Source organism: Palaemon carinicauda, chromosome 20 (assembly GCF_036898095.1).
Source record: "Palaemon carinicauda isolate YSFRI2023 chromosome 20, ASM3689809v2, whole genome shotgun sequence".
Taxonomy (NCBI): domain Eukaryota; kingdom Metazoa; phylum Arthropoda; class Malacostraca; order Decapoda; family Palaemonidae; genus Palaemon; species Palaemon carinicauda.
The window spans coordinates 42,423,025-42,445,438 of NC_090744.1; the positions used below are offsets into that span (position 1 = coordinate 42,423,025).

Here is a 22,414-nt window from a genome sequence, read left to right on the forward strand (position 1 = left end):
TGGGTGGGGTGATCACGTCGGCAACGTGTGTAGATACACCCGAAACCACGGAGGGAAACGTCTGTTCGTTGATCAAGGCCTGTGGAACCCATAAGTCCTTCGACATTACTTCTCCCCTGGGCTTGGGAGCTTGTAAGAGGTATCGGACTAGGTGAACAACTGGCACGAACAGACGAACCCTCGAACGCAACACTAACACTTTGCGCATATCACTTTATCACTTGTGATTTTCTGTTAGCACTTATTTCACTGAACTCGAAACTTTAAGTGGTTTGTACCTGAAACACGCAATCCTATCCTTCATTAAAAGGTAGTAATTGCGAAAACAGTATCACAATGAAACAGAAAAACATAATGAAAGATAAAGAATTCAGTGGCTGAAAAAGAGACTAAACACTAGATCAAATAAACTACGTTTAAAATCTCTCACCGCATAAAGCCTGGGAAGAAGAATAAAACTCTAGAAACGTTTTACCTTCTTCCCCTATAGCGACTAGGGAGAAGAGCAAAAAACGAGAACAACGTTACCCGCTTGAACGAAATGTTTATCCTCCTCTCTCTCCCTCCGTCTCTATCTCTCTCTCTCTCTCTCTTGACTTAGAACCTGAGAGATGAGCCCAATAATATAAATCGTTAAAACATATTATTTGTTAAAGGAAAAAAACTGAAAGGTTTCCCAAATAAAAAGTTCCTTTATTAGAATTAAAACCATTTAAGTTAAGAAAGAATGAACAAAACGCTAGAATCGGTTTACTCTTACTGCAACGTGAAACCGTGAAAAACTCTCTCTCTCTATCGTAACGATAGAGCGCAAGTTGAACGTTCTGAACGTCAACAACTGCGGAGACAAAACAAAACGTTAGTTCAACTTTGAAAACAGTACGAGACTATCAAAGAAATTCTTTCAAAAACATTAAAATTAAAATAGCATAAATTCTTAACAGGAAAAAACGATATGACGGGCTCAATGTTAATTAACTTCGGTTCCAAGTAATGACCGCCTATTATTAGGAAAGGTCGCATATAAACAAACATAAAAATTAATTTTTATAAGTTTATAATAAATGGAAGTTAATCGAAGAGGCCTATAAAAGGCGGAGAGATATAAAATAAATCTATAACTTTGTTAAGCAAAATTAAGAAAGAGAGTCTAAACTCTCTTCGACACCAACACTTCCGTCTAAGGGAAGGGTCGGCCATTTAAAAGTGAAAGAGAGTCCATACTCTCTTCGTCACCATAACTAAATCAAATTAATTCCAAAAGCTTGCTAAGCTAATGATAAAGCTTCCTGAATAGCGAAGGCTAAACTCTAGAGCAAATACATCACCAAATCGTGAACAATAACTCCAGAATCAACAGCGTATCCAAGTAGGTCTAGCCGGTGGCACGACAGAGGAAAAATTGAGTTCTTGTTGACAAGAAGTACTTGAGTACCTGCTCACAGATGGCGCTGTTGTGTACACCCCCACCTGTATAGCGATCGCTGGCGTATCCCGACCGTAGATTTCTGTCGGGCAACAGAGTTGACAGCTACATGATCATCGGGTAAGATTAATATTGAAAAACCAGATGTAATATACAGTAATATTGACTGAAAAAAATTATTACCACAACTTAAAAGTACTGTATACAAAAATATTTCTAAAGCACTCAAGTTCTCTTACCTCAAATGCAGACAAATTTAGGGGCTGAAGGTGTTCAAGATAATTTTTTGTAGGGCGGTATCTCTTTTTCTCATCTTCAACCATAGCAATTGCCTACAAATACAAATAAACATTAGGATACTGAAACCACTAAAAATGGAGGGATACAACATTGTATTTACTTAATTTTAATCCATAATTTATGATATTCTATGATAAAATTAACAAGAATTTTGTTAGCAGGCAATTTCATAATAAAAAAAAAAAAGAAAAAAAAAAAAATCTCAATGCTATACAAACCAATAATTTCAATTAATACAAACTGGTGTTTCCTTGAATTCTAGACAGTTCCTTCTGATTATTGGAAATATCAGCTGCGGCCTGACTGGCAGCCCCGTGCATGTGAACGTATGTTAATCATGAACGTAGTCCAGTCATTCAAGAGCAACACTATTTTTGTGCAGTAAAAAATTATGGCAGTTAGAAACAAAAGGGGTTAGGAGAAGAGTGAAACAATTATAAAGAGAACTGTAAAAAATCATAGACTTACATTAAAAAAATCTATTTTCTTTTTATAAAAACTTGAATGGTTTGACTTAAAAACACATGAATTTTGGATCATTATTAGTTATTACTTCCTAAGCTACAGCCCTAGTTGGAAAAGCAAGATGCTATAACCCAGGGGCTCCAACAGGGAAAATAGCCCGGTGAAGAAAGGAAACAAGGAAAAATAAAGTATTTAAAAAGAGTAATATTAAAATAAATAGCTCCTATATAAACTATAAATTCTTCAACAAAACAAGAGGAAGAGAAATAAGATAGAATAGTGTGCCTGAGTGTACCCTCAAGCAAGAGAACTCTAACCCAAGACAGTGGAAGACCATGGTACAAAGGCTATGGCACTACCCAAGACTAAAGAACAATGGTTTGATTTTGGAGTGTCCATCTCCTAGAAGAATTGTTTGGTAATCAGTATTGTCAGGTGTATGAAGACAGAGGAGAATATGTAAAGAATAGGCCAGACTATTCGGTGTGTGTGTGTAGGCAAAAGGAAAATTAACCGTAACCAGAGAGAAGGATGCAATGTAGTACTGTTTGGCCAGTCAAAAGACCCCATATCTCTCTAGCAGTAGTATTTCAACGGGTGGCTGGTGCCCTGGCCAACCTACTACCTATAAAAGATGAGTTACAGCTATAGCTTTACCCCTCAAATCAGTCAACTATAAATAATGGTCAAATTGAGATAAACCATGGGTCCAAGTTTAGCACATATACCCAATACAGTACTCTAAAGGACAGGGTGTCATAATTTTTTTATCAAAATTCAGTGAGTGGAGGAAATAGAAAGGTCTGTAATTGTCGGATACTGGGATAAAGTAAAGTTAAGGCCTAATAAGTGAAAACAGTAGCTACAAATACCAGACAGCTCCTGACTAACAGAGTGTCAATCATAAAATAAAGCTTGGCATGATAGGAGAGGAAACAAAACAATTCCCAGCATAAAGAAGTCATGTGTTAAGGTATCACACAATCCAAACAGCAGAGTCTGACACAAGTTTAAACTATTTTCTTTGATGCAGTGTCTTTTTCAGAAGTAACAAATGCTTGCTTACGTTGCCATCCCAAGATAATTACAAGGAACTTCATATAAAGAAAAAAAATGAAAAGGGTTTATGTGTTAAACTGCATAATGAAAAATCACTACCTCTTGCCATCCTTCCAAAAAAACTGAAAAGGGTAACAAAGGAAAGAACAGAAGGACTTAGGAGGAAATCCCAATCAAAGAGTTTGCAAAGACCAAGCATAATGTAGAGGCGATTTTGAGAAAAAGCATCTGGACACATCCACTAGGTTAGCATGATGCTACATTGATGAGTCATAAACAGAGGCATTTTACCAAAAGCCTCCATGCCCAATTACGGTGTATGACCAGCAGTATTGTCCTTTGATGAAGACTCGTACAATAAAATTGCTAAACCTTTGGAAAATAAGACTAAAGCAAAGTTCTCCATCCTCCAGACCATGTCTTTGTATCGTTGTGAAAATAACAGATTTAAAGGCAATTTATATTTTTCTTAGATATATAAAATTGAGCCCTTTAAAATAAGGAATTCTTCTGAGGAGTTGGAATGGCTGTTGAATTTATCAAAAAAATGGACGGTGTACATACACATAAGAACAAATGTAGCCTAGAAGTCACAGTCCTTCCTGACTCATTGTTTCAACTGGTTGTGGTCACCTTTACTCTCTAGAGGAGGACTTTGTTAAAGGTCACAAAACATTGGCTTTTGAAATCTAAAGAGGCTGTCTTGAACAGACAATTAACCACATATTCACAGACGAAAGCCCTATGATGAAGGAAGGGATTAACATCTGGATACCTTTTTCATTCTGCTGAAGTTGGAAGGATCCTTAAACACTTCACATGGATCTGGAATAGGGAAACAGAACATGGGGAATTTCATGTTTACCCATGTTGCAAAGATATCAATTATTATCATTATTACTACTATTATTGTTATTGTCATTATTACTAGGTAAGTTACAACCCTAGTTGGAAAAGCAGGATGCTTTAAGCTTAAGGACTCCAACAGGGAAAATAGCTCAGTGAGGAAAGGAAATAATTAAACAGATGGAATAGTGTGTCTGGGTGTACCCACAAGCAAGAAAACTCTAACCCAGGACAGTGGAAGACCATGGTATAGTGGTTATGACATTACCCAAGATTTGAGAACAGAAACTTATGGTCTATTAAATTTCTTATTCCTGATCTAGATATTAATCTTTGGCACCGTCGTTCAATTAGTTCATTATGCATGTTGCATAAGATTTTTCATAATTTTGACCATTCTTTACATTCAGATCTCCCTGGACAATTGTATCCTATTCGTAATACTAGGCAGGCAGTTAATTTTAATAGCCAGGCCTTCTCCATCATGAGGCTTAATACTACACAGTATTCTAGAAGTTTTATTCCAGCTGTGTCCAAGTTGTGGAATGATCTTCCTAATCGGGTAGTTGAATCAGTAGAACTTCAAAAGTTCAAAGTTGCAGCAAATGTTTTTATGTTGAACAGGCTGACATAAGTATTTTTATAGTTTATACATGAAATATCTGTTTTGACTTTGTTACTCGTTTTAGAATGATTTATTGTTTATCTGTTCTCATCATTTATTTATTTCCTTTCCTCACTGGGCTATTTTTCCCTATTGGAGCCCTTGGGCTTACAGCATCTTGCTTTTCCAAACAGGGTTGTAGCTAGGCTAGTAATAATGATAATAGTAAAAAATAATGGTAGATTTTAGTGTCCTATTAGAAGAGTTTCTTCAACCCTTACCAAGTGGAAAGTAAGTCACTGAAAAGTTAAAGTGCAGTAGTTAACCCCTTGAGTGTAGAAGAATTTTGTTATCTTGGTGTTGTCAGGTATATAAGGACAGAAGAGAATGTGAAAAGAATAGGCTAGACAGGTAGGCAAAGGAAAAATTTACCCAGAACTAGAGAGGGATTCATCATAGTACTACCTTGCCAGTCAACAGACTCAATAATTCTTTAGCGGTAGTCACTCAATACGTGGCTGGTGCCTAAGCCAACCTATTACCTAGCGGTAGTCCCCAGAAATTAAGGAACCTTCCTGCCACACCCGGCTGGTGGAGCCCCTTTTAATCTACAACATGCCCCTGGCAACTGAGAGGGTCTACCAATACATTCCTCTTGCCTGGAAGGAATCTCGCTGACAGCTTTACAACATTGTCCACTGACCAGATAGGCATCTGCTTCATCAACTGGCAAAGACTGCAAGAGATAGTCCCACCTTGCTTTATGATGTATGCTACAACAGTACATCAGTGTTGTTGTTCATCTGCACTACTGAGTGCCCCCATCAAACTCTGTTAAAAAGCTTGCAGTGCTAGGATTGCTGATTGCATTTTCAACAGCTTGATAAGCGAAACTTTCCTCTGGGACCACACACATGAAGTGACTTGATCCCTAAGGTGTGCGTCCAAACACTCCTTGGGTGCATTTGGGAGAGTTGAATGAAACCAACCTTGTGAGACTTTTCATTGTTCAACCACTGGGAAAGATTGTCCCATACCTCCTGCTCCTCTGGGCTAAGGTAGGAACAGAGAGTGGTGGCTGCCAACCAGTGACCCTTCAGACATTACTGAGACGATCGCTGGTTGAGGAAAGAGTTTCTCAAAAGAAAGATATCTCAGAAGACATTGCCACAACCGAGTCGGGAGTTCTGGCTTAAATAAGAACGATTACGTTACCTTACTGAGCGATCTTGTGAAGGAAAGACTGTAACTACTGCTATGTCAGTATGGCTCGGTACTTCATCCTCAGCATTGACATGAGACTACTTTCCACTATTTCCCATCACAACAAAAAAAGAGCAGTCGATTTTGAACCTGAAGCAACTACCTCTCGGAAGAGGCCAGGACCCGCCAGTAATTAAGATACTGTACTTCAATGGACGTGTTCCATTCAAAAGGGGTCTAGCTTAGACCAGAGCGAAAACTAACCTGAACACTTGGGGGTAGCAGTGGACAGTTCAAAGCCCAAGACTTTGAACTGGCACACTACTTACTCATGGATGTAGTGAAGGTACTTTTGTAGGACTGAAGGATAGGCATATGGAAATAAACATCCTTCAGATCCATTTAAAGCATAAGTCTTCCTTTCTAATGGCACACTGTACAACTTATTGTCTTCTATGTTGAACATAGTTACATGAACCAACTTTTTCCGTGGCTAGAGGTCGATGACTAGTCTCCAGCCCATGGTAGATTTTTCCACCGGCAAGAACAAACTGTAGCACTCAGGACAGCCCTTGAGAATGACATTGAGCAGACTCTTCTCCTCCATAGCTTTCCCCTCTGCTGCCAAAGCTAGATCTTCCAGGAATTTTAGAGGCACACTCTGGAACACCATAAGAATGCAAGTGAGTGGACGTTAGATCTTCAAAGGGTAAGTGGCATCAGTCCCTAAGTACATTACCTCTATAATCTACTGCTCTGCTCCATGTTGCTGTCACCTACCAAAATGGTGTGACAGGCATCCCCCCATATGGCAGCTGGAGGAGGGGACTACAGACTTCAATGTCCCTTTCCTTCCTTCTTACCTCTACTGCCCTCCTGCATTGGCCAGGCAAAGCATGATAGGGTAGAGCACTCTCTGTGCATTTCTTATAGGAAGAAGCAACTGAAGATCCCAATTGTGCTTTTCAATCTGATCCTGATGGTGTAGCAGACAGTCTTAGCACAGCCACCTTCAAAGGGTCCACTGGTTAGCTGTTTGTTGGGCCAGAAAGGTAACTGCCTTTCCACCAAACACCATGAGTCTGCTGTACTTCTCCAAAGAGTCAGGAGTTGATAACCCTGTTATACATACAATATTTATGAAATACATCACAGAGCCTGACCACTGGTTAAACTGTGAGACTGATTGGAGGGAGGCTATAGCAAGACTTCATAGCTGCCGAATCAGAAGCCGAGAGGCAGTGCTTACTGATGTGAGTTTCTCCAAGGCGAGACTTACTGCCAGTACACACCTTGAAAGGTTAACCTAAAAAGATAATGATGCAGAAGACTCCGGCACGTACAACCTTCGCTGTCTTAAGAGGGCGGGGAAGGGTGGGGAATACTTTACTTTCCTTACTTTAAGGGCTGCTTATCTGGTCCTGTACAGCAGGGGAACCCTACTCTCTTGTCCTTCTCCGAGGAAACGAGATGTCTATTAACTGTTACCACTTTCGAGATCACCGCTGTTCCTAAGTAAGGAAAGGATGCACTACTTTCCTGAGTCTAGTGATGCGATCCCCGATGGAAAAGGCTCTGAATGCTGTTGTATCTATCAGCATTCTCAGGTACCCTGTCTTCTGCTTAAGCACAGGACTGACCTTTTCTCGACTAACCACAATGCACAGATTGTGGCAAATGGAGAGGAGCTTGTTCTAATACTGAAGAAGCTTTCCCAAGGAGGACAGAATCATTCAATTATCCAATTATCTAAGGAGACATATGCCACTGGCATACGCCCAAGCAAAGACGAGTGTGAACACTACTGACTGTAAACTCTTGAGGGGCGGTACATAGTCTAAAACACATAACCTTGAACAGAAATACCTTCCCAACAATGACCAACCAGAGGAACTTTGAGGATGACCAATGGATTGGTAACTGAAAGTAGGTGTATTTCAGGTCGAGAGACATCATGAGGTAATTTCTCCTGATGGCAGCTCATACGATGCTCAACACCTCTATCTTGAACGTGGTCTACAACACAAACTCATTTAAAGGGGAGAGGTTGAGGACTGGTCTCCTGGCCCCAGTTGATTTCTCCACTAGGAACTGATGACTGTAAAAGCCTGGAGAACTGTCCAGTACTCTGCAGTGAGCTTTTTTCAAGCATTTCCCTTACTACTGCCTGAAGGGCAAAGGCCTTTTCTCAAGTTGAGAGGTACAGTGTGGACACCATCAGAATCCAAGTGAGGGAAAGATGAGAGCCAATGAATGGGAGGCAACATCTGTCCCAAAGGATCCAATCCTTGTGCCTGTGATACTATCGCCTTGCTCACCAGCTTGACAGCATGCCCACCACTTGTAGCAGTTGCAGAAGGAAACAGCTGACCCTTCCTCTTCTGGCCTGGCTAGAGCAGGAACAGAAAGGTGAATGATTACGAGGCTCTTCAAGAAGAAGAGGTAGGAGCAGACTTAGCTCGTGTAGTCGAGGATAACTTCTTTTAGGCTGACTTCAAAAGGGATTGAGGTTGCTTTTGAGTTCAATTTAGATGTCCCAATACCCATGAAGATGACACCTCAGTGGAATAGGGGGTCCTGACTAGTCTTCCTTCAATTTTCCATGTCTCCAACTTCCCTGGATTTGAAGAGGGCTGCGCTGGGTCAAATTAAGGAATCTTAGAGTGCCAACACCTCCAAATGTCTCACTTGCCTGACAAATATAGCCACTACCAAGTCCCTCCAATTGAGCACCCAGTTGGCTGAGAGAGTGATTGCTTTTGCCCCTGACAGAACTTCGTCTGTGAAACTATTCTTGTTTTGGGGATTTGCCAGACCCTGAGAAGATGCGATACAAGCCACTAAAGTGATCTAATCAGTAGGTTGACTGGAGGCTCGCCATGGAGTTCATTTACATATTGGCAGACTCAGGACACCAAGAAAATTGTCAAACCTATTCCAATTTTTTCTACCTAAGTCCCCTGTATTGATGGCTTCCTCTGATAAAAAATCTCCTCTGATGAGAGAGTGCAGAAGGTAGAATATTATTTGAGCAACTCAAACAGAAAAAGTTGTTGGTCTTAGGAGACATGAGTATCTACGCTCTCTATTGCTTCCAAGGCCAGTTTAGACCAGGGTAACTCATGGGTAGGCCTTGAACCATGAGGGGCACCAAAAAGGCAATCAATTTAAGTCTTCCTACCCTTGAAAGTATCTCTGGTTAACATCACTAGTTTGTTAAATTTTCTGATATGAGATAAAACCTCAATAAAGGTTGACTCAGTTTCCAGGCTTTCCGCCTTCACCAGGGCAGACCATGAATCTGGAGTTGAAGGGTTTATTGTGTCCTTGGACTCCTCTCTTCTCCCTTGGGCAGGGAGAGGACTTAATTTGCTCTGAAGGGTAGTATCAAAGTTTCCCCTCCCTCTCTGGGCTTAAGACCAAACCTGAACAATATCCTCAGGAAGTCGAAGCAGTTACTAAACGGCCTGCTTCCTCCTTAGTCCTACAGGTGCCCTTTGTTTTCCTGGAAGTATTGGGCAACAGAGCAAAGGCCTGCACAGTCGATGTCAAACCTGATGCAATAAATTTCCGAGGATTTATTTGAAATTCCCTAACTGGCAACTACAACCCGTATCACAAAAACTTATTTTTGCCCCACATTGAAAGCTCTATCAAACAAAATAAATCTAACATATGATGTACAAATATAAAATCTATGATATCTATAAGAATCATAAGAAACAAAATATAACAATAATCATTTCAAGGAATAACAATTACTGCACTTCAAACTATATAAATATGTTATTTTGATAATAAAATAAATTTTTGAATATACTTACCCGGTGATTATAATAGCTGCAACTCTGTTGCTCGACAGAAAACTCTAAGGTAAAACTCGCCAGCGATCGCTACACAGGTTGCGGGTGTGCCCAACAGCGCCATCTGTCGTCCAGATACCCAGTACTCAATGTAAACAAAGACTCAATTTTCTCCTCGTTCCACTGCGTCTCTATTGGGGAGGAAGGGAGGGTCCTTTAATTTATAATCACCGGGTAAGTATATTCAAAAATTTATTTTATTATCAAAATAACATTTTTCAATATTTAACTTAGCCGGTGATTATAATAGCTGATTCACACCCAGGGGGGTGGGTAGAGACCAGCAATATATGTTTACATTATTATGAGCTAAGAGTTTTTATTTCATTTTAGAAGTTATCAAAATAACAAAAACAAAATAAATAGGTACCTGGTAAGGAAGTCGACTTGAACAATTACTCTGCCTTTTTAAGTACGTCTTCCTTACGGAGCCTCGCGATCCTCTTAGGATGCTGATCGACCCCTAGGATCTGAAGTATCAAGGGTTGCAACCCATACCACAGGACCTCATCAAAACCTCTAATCTAGGCGCTCTCAAGAAATGACTTTGACCACCCGCCAAATCAACCAGGATGCGAAAGGCTTCTTAGCCTTCCGGACAACCCAAAAAACAACAATAAAAACATTTCAAGAGAAAGATTAAAAAGGTTATGGAATTAGGGAATTGTAGTGGTTGAGCCCTCACCCACTACTGCACTCGCTGCTACGAATGGTCCCAGTGTGTAGCAGTTCTCGTAAAGAGACTGGACATCCTTAAGATAAAAAGACGCGAACACTGACTTGCTTCTCCAATAGGTTGCGTCCATTATACTTCGCAGAGATCTATTTTGTTTAAAGGCCACGGAAGTTGCGACAGCTCTAACTTCATGTGTCCTTACCTTCAGCAAAGCTTGGTCTTCCTCACTCAGATGGGAATGAGCTTCTCGTATTAACAGTCTGATAAAATAGGATAAAGAATTCTTTGACATAGGCAAAGATGGTTTCTTAACTGAACACCATAAAGCTTCAGACAGGCCTCGTAAAGGTTTAGTTCGTTTTAAATAGAACTTAAGAGCTCTCACAGGGCATAAGACTCTTTCTAGTTCATTGCCAACCATATTCAATAAGCTTGGAATATCGAACGATTTCGGCCAAGGTCGAGAAGGCAGCTCGTTTTTGGCTAGAAAACCAAGTTGTAGTGAACATGTAGCTTTTTCTGACGAAAATCCGATGTTCTTGCTGAAGGCATGAATCTCACTGACTCTTTTAGCTGTGGCTAAGCATACCAGGAAAAGAGTCTTTAAGGTGAGATCTTTCAGGGAGGCTGATTGTAGCGGCTCGAACCTGTCTGACATAAGGAATCTTAGTACCACGTCTAAATTCCAACCAGGTGTAACCAAACGACGCTCCTTCGTGGTCTCAAAAGACTTAAGGAGGTCCTGTAGATCTTTGTTGTTGGAAAGATCTAAGCCTCTGTGACGGAAGACTGATGGCAACATGCTTCTGTAACCCTTGATAGTGGGAGCTGAAAGAGATCGTTCTTTCCTCAGGTATAAGAGGAAGTCAGCTATTTGAGTTACAGAGGTACTGGTCGAGGATACAGATACTGACTTGCACCAGTTTCGGAAGACTTCCCACTTCGATTGGTAGACTCTAAGGGTGGATGTTCTCCTTGCTCTAGCAATTGCCCTGGCTGCCTCCTTCGAAAAGCCTCTAGCTCTCGAGAGTCTTTCGATAGTCTGAAGGCAGTCAGACGAAGAGCGTGGAGGCTTTGGTGTACCTTCTTTACGTGTGGCTGACGTAGAAGGTCCACCCTTAGAGGAAGAGTTCTGGGAACGTCTACTAGCCATCGAAGTACCTCGGTGAACCATTCTCTCGCGGGCCAGAGGGGAGCAACTAGCGTCAACCTTGTCCCTTCGTGAGAGGCGAACTTCTGCAGTACCTTGTTGACAATCTTGAACGGTGGGAATGCATATAGATCTAGATGTGACCAATCTAGGAGAAAGGCATCTATATGAACTGCTGCTGGGTCTGGGATTGGTGAACAATATATTGGGAGCCTCTTGGTCATCGAGGTTGCAAAGAGATCTATGGTTGGCTGGCCCCAAGTGGCCCAAAGTCTCTTGCATACATCCTTGTGGAGGGTCCATTCTGTTGGAATGACTTGTCCCTTCCGACTGAGACAATCTGCCATGACATTCAAGTTGCCTTGGATGAACCTCGTTACTAGCGATATGTTTAGACCTTCTGACCAGGTGAGCAGGTCCCTTGCGATCTCGTACAATGTCAGTGAGTGGGTCCCTCCTTGCTTGGAGATGTACGCCAAAGCCGTGGTGTTGTCCGAGTTCACCTCCCCCACTTTGCCTTGAAGGAGAGACTTGAAGCTTTTCAAGGATAGATGTACTGCCAGTAGCTCCTTGCAGTTGATATGCATTGTCTTTTGACTCGAGTTCCATACTCCCGAGCATTCCCGACCGTCTAGTGTCGCGCCCCAGCCTACGTCCGATGCGTCCGAGAAGAGAACGTGGTTGGGAGTCTGAACAGCCAGGGGCAGACCCTCTCTGAGGCTGATACTGTCCTTCCACCACATCAGGCAAGACTTCATCTTCTCGGAAATGGGGATCGAGACCGCTTCTAGCGTCTTGTCGTTTTTCCAGTGAAATGCTAGGTGATATTGAAGAGGACGGAGGTGTAGTCTTCCTATTGACACAAACTGTTCCAGGGATGATAGCGTCCCTATCAGACTCATCCACTTCCTGACTGAACATCGTTCCTTCTTCAGCATGTCCTGGATGCATAACTGGGCTTGGCTTGTTCTGGGGGCCGACGGAAAAGCCCGAAAAGCTAGACTGTGAATCTCCATCCCTAAATACACAATAGTTTGGGATGGGATCACTTGTGACTTTTCCATATTGACAAGGAGACCCAATTCCTTGGTCAGATCTAGAGTCCACTTTAGATCCTTCAGACAGCGACGACTGGAGGAAGCTCTGAGAAGCCAGTCGTCCAAATAGAGGGAGGCTCGGATGTCCGCTAAATGAAGGAATTTGGCTACATTCCTCATCAGCCTCGTAAACACAAGAGGAGCTGTGCTTAGGCCAAAGCACAGGGCTTGAAACTGGTAGACAACCTTTTCGAAAACGAATCTCAGAAAAGGTTGGGAGTCCGGGTGGATGGGGACGTGGAAGTAGACGTCCCTTAGGTCTAACGAGACCATCCAGTCTTCCCTTCTGACCGCTGCTAGAACCGACTTTGTGGTTTCCATGGAGAACGTCTGCTTTGTGACAAAGACATTCAGCGCACTGACGTCTAGCACCGGCCTCCACCCTCCTGTCTTCTTTGACACCAAGAAGAGACGGTTGTAGAATCCCGGGGTTTGATGGTCCGGGACTTTGACTACCGCTCCCTTCTCTAGTTAGAGAGACACTTCCTGTTTCAATGCTCGTCTCTTGTCTTCCTCTCTGTACCTGAGAGAGAGATCGATGGGAGACATTGCTAGAGGGGGTTTTCGTACAAACGTGATCTTGTACCCCTCTCTGAGCAACTTCACAGATTGTGCATCTGCGCCTCTCTTTTCCCAGGTCTGCCAGAAGTTCTTGAGTCTGGCTCCCACTGCTGTCTGAAGAAGCTGGCAGTCAGACTCTGCCCTTAAAGGACTTGGTTCCTTTCTTCTTTCCACGTTTCCCTTCGGCACGAGCACCTCCTCTGCTGGAGGCTCTGCCACGAAAGGGCGGAATAAAACGGGACGCTGGAGTGTCCATCCTTGGTCTAGCTGACAAGGTAGGCAAAGGGGTGGCTTTGCGAGCTGAGGACGCAACAAGATCGTGAGTATCCTTCTGTATCAAAGAAGCGGCAATTTCCTTAATCAGGTCCTCTGGAAAAAGGCACTTGGAAAGAGGAGCAAACAGAAGTTCGGATCTCTGGCATGGTGTAACTCCAGCTGAAAGGAATGAGCATAGGTTTTCACGCTTCTTAAGGACTCCGGACACAAAAGATGCAGCAAGCTCATTAGACCCATCACGTACGGCCTTGTCCATGCAGGACATAATGAGCAAGGAAGTCTCCTTCTCTGTCGGAGAGATCTTTCTGCTTAGAGCTCCTAGACACCAGTCTAAGAAGTTAAAAACTTCGAAGGCTCTAAAGATACCTTTCAAAAGGTGGTCCAGGTCCGAAGATGACCAACATATCTTTGAGCGTCTCATGGCAAGGCGGCGGGGAGAGTCTACAAGACTTGAGAAGTCGCCCTGGGCAGAGGCAGGAACTCCCAAGCCGAGAACTTCTCCCGTGGCATACCAGACGCTCGATCTAGAAGAGAGTCTAGCAGGGGGAAACGTAAAAGCTGTCTTCCCTAAACTCTTTTTGGACTGCAGCCATTCTCCTATCACCCGCAAAGCTCTCTTGGACGAGCGTGCGAGGACGAGTCTAGTAAAGGCAGGAGTGGTTGACGGCATGCCTAACACAAACTCTGACGGAGGAGAACGCGGAGCCACAGACACAAACTGGTCCGGAAACATCTCTTTGAACAGGGCCAAAACTTTCCTAAAGTCCAAAGAGGGTTGCGTAGACTTAGGCTCGTCCAGTTCTGAATGCAGTTCATCTACGTGTGCAGCACCATCATCATCAGAAAGTCCCTCATCCGAGAACTGATGAGGGAACGGCAACGGAGTGGGTAACGGCTGGTTAGCTGAGTCCGGTCGCACGGGTGCATGCGTGACTGAGCCGGACGCAACGTCATGGAACTGCTGCCCAGTCTGTGAGCTGGCAACAACCATAGCAGCGCGGGGACGCACAGCGTCTACTCCAGACTGTCTGGACTGATGTGGGTGAGCAGTGGCAACCACACTGGGTTGCGGAGGTTGACGCACCGCGTCAAAACAAAACAACTCTGACGGTTGTTGAACCTCACGAACGTCAACGGATACTTCCGTGCGTCACTGAACGTCAACATGTGGCTGGCAGATCACACTGGAACGCATGGGTGGCGGAACTCTCTCAACTGGAGTGCATGAGAAGGTTACCTCAGCGTCCCCAGGACGCACAACCGATCGTGTGGGTGGTTGTAGGCAAGGAGCTGCACTAGCTGGTGCGGCAGCAACCTTCTCCGCACGAAAGTCCTGCATAAGCGACGTTAGTTGAGACTGCATGTCTTGCAGTAAAGACCACTTAGGGTCTACAGGAGCAGGTGCGGCGACAGACGGTGTAACTGTCTGAAGCGGTACCGCTTTGCCTCTCTTAGGAGGTGAGCAGTCATCGGATGACTGCAGCGAGTCCGAACTGACCCAGTGGCTACAGCTGGGCCGTTGGACTTGTGCGGAAGGGACCGACTTGCGCTTTAACGGTCGTGAGACCTTGGTCCATGGTTTCTTGCGAGAAACACCTTCCGAAGACGAGGTATAAATGGGCTCTCTCGTCTTTGTTAGGCAGGGGCGATCTTGGGTAGATACGCCCGATACCACGGAGGGAACGTCTGTTCGCTGATTAAAGCCTCTCGAACCCATTTGTCGTACGACATTGCTTCTCCCCTGGACTTGGGAGCTTGCAAGAGGTCCCGGACTAGGAGGACGACAGGCACGAACAGACGAACCCTCAAGCGCAACACTATCCACAACACTATCACTCACTTTAACACTTCCCACTGCACTTCTACACTTCAGCTCCTTCACATCCGCCATGAGCTGATTACGGTCACTAGCCAGGGACTCAACTCTCTCACCCAGAGCTTGGATGGCACGCATCATATCAGCCATCGAAGGTTCCTGAGTGCCAGAAGGGGGATTAGGAGCAACCACTACAGGGGAAGGAATAGGTTGTGGGGCATGAGGAGAGGAAATTTCAATAGAACGAGAGGAACTTCTCCTAACTCTATCTCTCTCTAGCCTACGTGTATACTTTTGGAATTCGATAAAATTGAATTCCGAAAGCCCAACGCACTCCTCACATCGATCTTCCAATTGACAGGTTTTATCCCGACAATTGGAACAAACAGTGTGAGGGTCGATAGAAGCCTTCGGAAGACGCCTTGAACAGTCCCTAGCATTGCACTTCCTAAATTTTGGGACATGTGAAGGGTCAGCCATTTTGAATTGGTCAAAGGGGAATTAAAAAACTATCAAAAAGTCATCAACAAAGAATCCGTAATCAAAAAGAGTTCAAGGATTTGTGAAGAGAAAGCCTGCACAGCGAAAGCTCAAAACTAGAATAATGTACTTCACCAATTACTTGTGAAAACAAATGCAGTTTAGCAACAGCGAGTAAGTACGTCTTGTCGGTAGCACGACAGAGAGAAAATTGAGTCTTTGTTTACATTGAGTACTGGGTATCTGGACGTCAGATGGCGCTGTTGGGCACACCCGCAACCTGTGTAGCGATCGCTGGCGAGTTTTACCTTAGAGTTTTCTGTCGAGCGACAGAGTTGCAGCTATTATAATCACCGGCTAAGTTAAATATTGAAAAGAAACAATTTTGAAATTTTTGTTCAACACAGGATTAAAAATATTACCAATGTATATTTCAAGCAATATGGAAACAATTATATAATCACCATCATCATCACCTCCTATGCCTATTGACACAAAGGGCCTTGGTTAGATTTCTCCAGTCGTCGCCATCTTGAGCTTTTAATTTAATATTTCTCCATTCATCATCTACTACTTCACGCTTCATAGTCCTCAGGCATGTAGGCCTGGGTCTTCCAACTCTTCTAGTGCCTTGTGGAGCCCAACTGAACGTTTGGTGAACTAATTTCTCATGGGGAGTGCGAAGAGCATGCCCAACCTATCTCCAACTACCCTTCATCATGATCTCATCCACATATGGCACTCAAGTAATCTCTCTTGGTTTCATTCCTAATCCTGTCCTGTCATTTAACTCACAATATAATTCCGAGGGCCTCGCTCTCAAATCTACTAAATCTATTGGAGATTGCTTCATTGTCATACCATGACTCCTGTCCATACAGTAACACCAATCTCATTAAACTGATATATAGTCTGATTTCTATATGTACGGTAATTTCAGGCAATTTGATTTCCAAATTTTACTTAACCTAGCCATTGTCTGATTTGCTTTTTTCAATCTTTCACTAAACTCTAATTCTAAAGACCCTGTATTGGAGATCATAGTTCCTAAATACTTAAATGATTCAACCCCATTACCTTTCTCCTTCCAATGATATTTCATCTTCCATTGCATACTCCGTTCTCATCATCTCTGTATTTTTTCTATTTATCTTCAGCCCAACCTTGTGTGATGTTTCATGCATTCTGGTAAGCAAGCATTGCAAATCCTGTGGTGTTCTACTAACAAGGACAGCATCATCTGCATACTCTAGGTCACCAATCCAGTCCAATCCTTCTCCACCATCTCTGACTGTTCTAAGCATTACAAAAACCATGAGGAGGATAAACAACATGGGTGACAACACATTCCCTTGGAGTACTCCGCTGATCACTGGAAACTCACTTGATAAGACTCCATTAACATTAACTTTGCACTTGCTATGATCATGAACAGACTCAATCAAAATGGAATTTTTATTATAAAATTAATTTTTAAATATACTTACCTGGTAGTTACATATATATAGCTTAAATTCCACTTCCGTCGCGCACACAGCAGAAATTTGAATTTCGCGGAAATCGCCGCCATGACAGTAGGTGGTCATACATGAGTGCCATCTCTCATAGGTTACCAAAATTATTCCCGACATTCCTCAGAAATTCCATGCCCCTGTTTACAGAGGGGAGGAGGGAGGGCCCTTTTATATATGTTTCTAACAGGTAAGTATGTTTAAAAATTAATTTTATAATAAAAAATTCCATTTTTAAATATGTAAGTTCCCTGGTAGTTACATATATATAGCTGATTGACACAAGTGGTGGTGGGTAGAAAACCTCATCCCATTGGGAATTCGTATAATCATTAATGGCTACAATTAGTAGTACCAATAATCTAGTTCTCACCTGATAAGGAAGCTGGCTTCAAAGTTATCTTGCTTCATTTCGCCTGCATTCTTAAGAGACTCAGCGATCCACCCAGGGGACTGTATAAGTCTCTGTGGGGCTGCCACAAGGTCCTCGACCTTAACGTGACTAGACCTCCACCCTTGCTAACCTGGCATAGCCATGGATACTGATTCTGACCACCTACTCCAAAATTAAAAACACACACCATAAAAAAACTAAACTTGACTTGCATCCCAGACTGGAAGGCTGCAACAACCTTCACAGACAACCTGTGAACACAAATACAAGAAAAAGGCAAGGATATATATAAAAAAAAGGTTATGGGGAAGAGGCAGTAGACCCTTCTCCAACTACGACGCCGGAGGTAACGTAAGGACCCAGGGAACAGCAATCCTCATACTGGGTCTGGACATCTTTGAGATAACAATCTGCGAAGATTGATTTACTTCGCCAGAAAGTAGCCTCCAGAATTGACTTCAACGACTTATTGTGCTTGTAAGCCATAGAAGTTGCAACAGCTCTAACCTCATGCGGTTTCACCTTAAGGATTAGGAAACTTCTTTCCTCACAATTCTGGTGAGCTTCCCTTATCAAATCCTTGATGAAAAAAGCTAGGGCATTCTTTGATAACGGCAAAGAGGGTTTTTTAACTGAGCACCAGAGGTTGTCAGTTTGACCTCTCAGGTTCTTGGACGTGTGCAGATAAAATTTCAGAACTCTTACTGGACAAAGGCCTCTCTACTTCTCCCGTCCAACCAAGTGAGATAGCCCTGGAATGGTAAAAGATCTAGGCCAGGGTCGAGAAGGATTCTCGTTTTTTGCGAGAAAACCCAGCTGAAGGGAGCAAACTGCATCGTTACCATTAAAGCTTACCTTCTTGCTGATGGCTTGTAACTCTCCTACCCTTTCAGCTGTGGCCAATGCCACTAGGGAAAGAGTCTTTTTGGTAAGATCCTTCCAAGATGCTTTATCCAAGGGTTCAAACCTACTTGAGGTTAAAAAGGGCTGGACTACATCCAGGTTCCAAGAGGGAGTTGGATTATCTTTCCTCTTAGTAGTCTCAAAAGATCTAATGAGATCTGAGAGATCCTTGTTACCTGACACGTCAATTTGTCGATGACGAAAGACGGAGGCTAGCATGCTGTGATAACCCTTAATGTTAGGCACAGCCAGGTTCTCTTTTGTTCACAGGTACAACAGAAAATCTGCTATAATGGCTATAGAGGTACTGGTAGAGGAAAATTTGTTATTCCTGCACCATACTCTAAATATGTCCCACTTGGATTGGTAAACCCTAATAGTGGATGTCCTTCTAGCTCTGGTGATAGCTCGAGCAGCCACCCTTGAAAAGCCCTTCGCTCTTGCCAGCTTTTCGATAGTCGAAGGGCAGTCAGATTGAGAGCAAGGAGATTCTGATGGTACCTCTCTAAGTGAGGCTGTTTGAGTAGATCGCTCCGATTTGGTAGTGATCTGGGGGTATCTACCAGCCACTCCATCATCTCCGCAACCCAAGGTCTCATGGGCCAAGATGAAGCTATCAGGGTCATGCGGGCATTGGGTGATTCCCTGAACTGTCTCAGGACACTGTCCAGGATTTTAAATGGAGGAAAAGCGTACACGTTTAGACCCTCCCAGTTTAGAAAAAAAAAAGCGTCCATTGCGGCTGCTTCCTGGTCTGGAACTGGAGAGCAAAATACCGGCAACCTCTTCGTCATTTGAGTGGCGAAGAGGTCTATCGAGGGTTGACCCCACAACATCCAAAGGCTGGTGCACACCTCGTCTCTCGCAGCCTCGTAAAGTCCGAACGGGTGCCTCCCTGCTTTTTTATTTAAGCCAACGCAGTGGTGTTGTCTGCATTGATCTGAACCAATCTTCCTCGGACTTCCTCCTGAAAGTGGATGAGGGCTAGGTGAATGGCTACTAACTCTTTGATATCTATGTGCCATATTCTCTGAGACTCTACCCACAGACCCGAAATCTCGCCCTTCCCTAGTGTTGCACCCCACCCCATGTCTGAGGCGTCGGAGTACAACACTAGGTCTGGGTTCCTCTGATACAGTTCGAGACCTTCCTGGAGTTTGTTGGTATCGTCCCACCAACTCAAGTGAATTCTGACACCCAAGGGGATCGGCATCCACTTTTCCAGACTTTGACCTCTCTTCCAAAACTTTGCCAGATGAAATTGAAGAGGCTGTAGATGAAGTCTTCCCAGGGAAACAAACTGCTCTATTGATGAGAGGGTACCCAGGAGACTCATCCAATCTTTCACCGAGCAGGACCTTAGGTCTAGGAAATGTCATACCTTTATTAGGCAATCTAGGACCCGTTTCGGGACTGGAAAAGCCAGAAAAACCGCTGAGTGAATTCTCATCCCCAGATAAATGATATTCTGTGAGGGTGTTAGTTGAGATTTGGCCCGGTTCACCATCAGACCCAACTGTTGCGTTAAGGACATTGTTATTTGAAGAGCCTCCAGACACTTTTCCTTTGATTCTGCTCTGAGTAGCCAGTCGTCCAGGTACAAAGAAATCCTTACTCCCTTTAGGTGAAGCCAGCGAGCCACGTTGGCTACTACTCGGGTAAAAACGTAGGGAGCCATGTTCAGTCCAAAACAGAGTGCTTTGAACTGATAAGTGGTCTTGAGGAACACGAACCTTAGAAATTTACTGTGGTTCGGGTGTATCGGGATATAGAAATACGTGTCCTGCATATCCAATGACACCATCCAGTTTCCCTGTCTGGTGCCTGCAAGACCTGACGCTGACGTTTCCATGGCAAATTTTACTTTGCTGACGAACTTGTTCAAGGGACTGACGTCCAGAACAGGTCTCCACCCCCCCCCCAGCTTTTCAGAACTAGGAAAAGTCTGTTGTAAAAACCCCCCAAAGAGGTGTCCTCTACCACTTCTATGGCTGATTTTGACAACATAAGGGTGACTTGCTCCTGAAGAGCTGCTGCCTTGTCCCCTGAGAAGGTTGTTGTCAACTATAAGGGTTCCGATGACATGGGAGGCATTCTCAGGAAGGGGATCTTGTATCCTTCCTTGAGGACATTGATTGTCCAGGAGTCCGGCCTCCTTTGGCTCCACTCTCGCCAAAAATGGGATAGCCTGGCTCCCACTAGTGTCTGAAGGTTGCATGTCTCACTTTTTTAATTTGGTTTGCTTTCTTGGGAATCTGCAGGCTTGACCTCCAGCAGCAATTCTTTGGGTCCCCCTTGAAGGGGCTCTCCCACGAAAGGGCTGGGAGTGGGAGGAGCTTCCTTCTGCTTCCTTGCAAGAAAACTAGCCGGGAGGACTTTCTTAGCAGTCCTGGAGATAAGATCTTGCGTAGCCTGTTGTGCCAGAGCTGCAGACAAGTCTTTCACTAAGTCTGGAGGGAAGAGATGATTACCCAAAGGAGCAAATAAAAGTTCTGATCTCTGAGCAAGGGTCAAACCAGTGGATAAGAAGGAACATAGCATAGCCCTCTTTTTAAGAACTCCTGCAGTTAAAAGGGCGGAAAGTTCGACAAGCCATCCCTCACGGCCTTATCCAGACAAGCAATCAGATGCATTTGAACCTCGTTCTTAGGAACTGTGGCCTCTGTGAGAGCTCCTAGAGTCCAATCCATAAGGCTGAAGACTTCTATTGTTCAAAAAATCTCTTTCAGTAGATGGTCCATCTCGGAAGTGGGCCATATAACCTTTGACTTGCTCATGGCTGACCTGCGTGAGGCGTCAACAAGTCTGGAGAAGTCTCCCTGGGAGGAGGCAGGAACTCCCAAACCGAGAACCTCCCCAGTCTCATACCACACGCTAGATCTGGAAGCCAGTCTAGTCGGTGGAAAAGAAAAGGCAGCCTTCCCTAGATTTTTCTTCTTGGACGTCCATTGGTTGAGAGTAGAGAAAGCTCTCTTAACCGATCTAGCAAGAACCATCTTCTTAAAGGCGGATGGTTTTCAGGGTCTGCCCTTCAAAAACTGAGAGGGCGGGCTCTGAGGCATAGGCTGAGAAAAGTCCTCTGGGTATAGCGATGTAAGAACTGTCAGTAACTTCTTAAGGTTAGCTGCTGGCAGCGTTTCCTGGGATTCCTTCTCTAAAACTTTGGCTAAGGGAATATCGATCCCCTGAGTCGAATGGGTAGGAGACAAAATCGCGTCATCCTGTCGGTTATCGTCTTCCATAAAAATGTCATCCTGTTGTGAAAAAACATCGTGCAGGATACTATCCATTTGCGAGGAAGCGTCACGCTTGCGTCCCGCATGTCTTGAAGGAGAGTCAGGTTCAAGTGCTTCCAGCATAAGTCCGTCATGCTGTAAGGAATCTTCAACATCATGACCTGCATGCTGCGAGGTAAAGTCTTGCTCGCGTGCGTCCTGCATGCTGTATGTTAACAGCGTGAAGCGAGGAAGCGTTCGCTGCGCGTCCAGAAAGTCGCGAAGGAGAGACAACAACCTGTCCATCATGCTGCGGTGACAAGTCCTGACTGCATGCGTCCTGATTGCTGCATATGTCCAGATTGCTGCATACGTCCAGATTGCTGCATACATCCAGATTGCTGTATGCATCCAGGCTGCTGTGAGGTCGCCGCGTGCTGCATGTGTCCAGCATGCTGTTGACGCGAGGAGGCGTAAGAAGCGCGTCCAGCATGACGCGAAGGAGAGACAAATGCTTGTCTATCATGCTGTGGAGAAAAACCTGACTGCATGCGTCCAGACTGCTGCAT

The 22,414-nt window shown here is 44.0% G+C and overlaps 1 protein-coding gene across 2 annotated transcripts in view; it reads right to left on the reverse strand.

The window, feature by feature from the left end:
* The window catches only part of LOC137660304 (pre-mRNA-splicing factor SPF27-like), a 75,272-nt gene that overhangs the window by 24,382 nt on the left and 28,476 nt on the right, over nt 1-22,414 (reverse strand). For both annotated transcript variants that reach the window (XM_068395099.1, XM_068395098.1), the window contains exon 3: nt 1,666-1,758. In XM_068395099.1, coding sequence (XP_068251200.1) covers nt 1,666-1,758 — 93 coding nt within the window. The remainder of the gene's footprint in view (nt 1-1,665; nt 1,759-22,414) is intronic.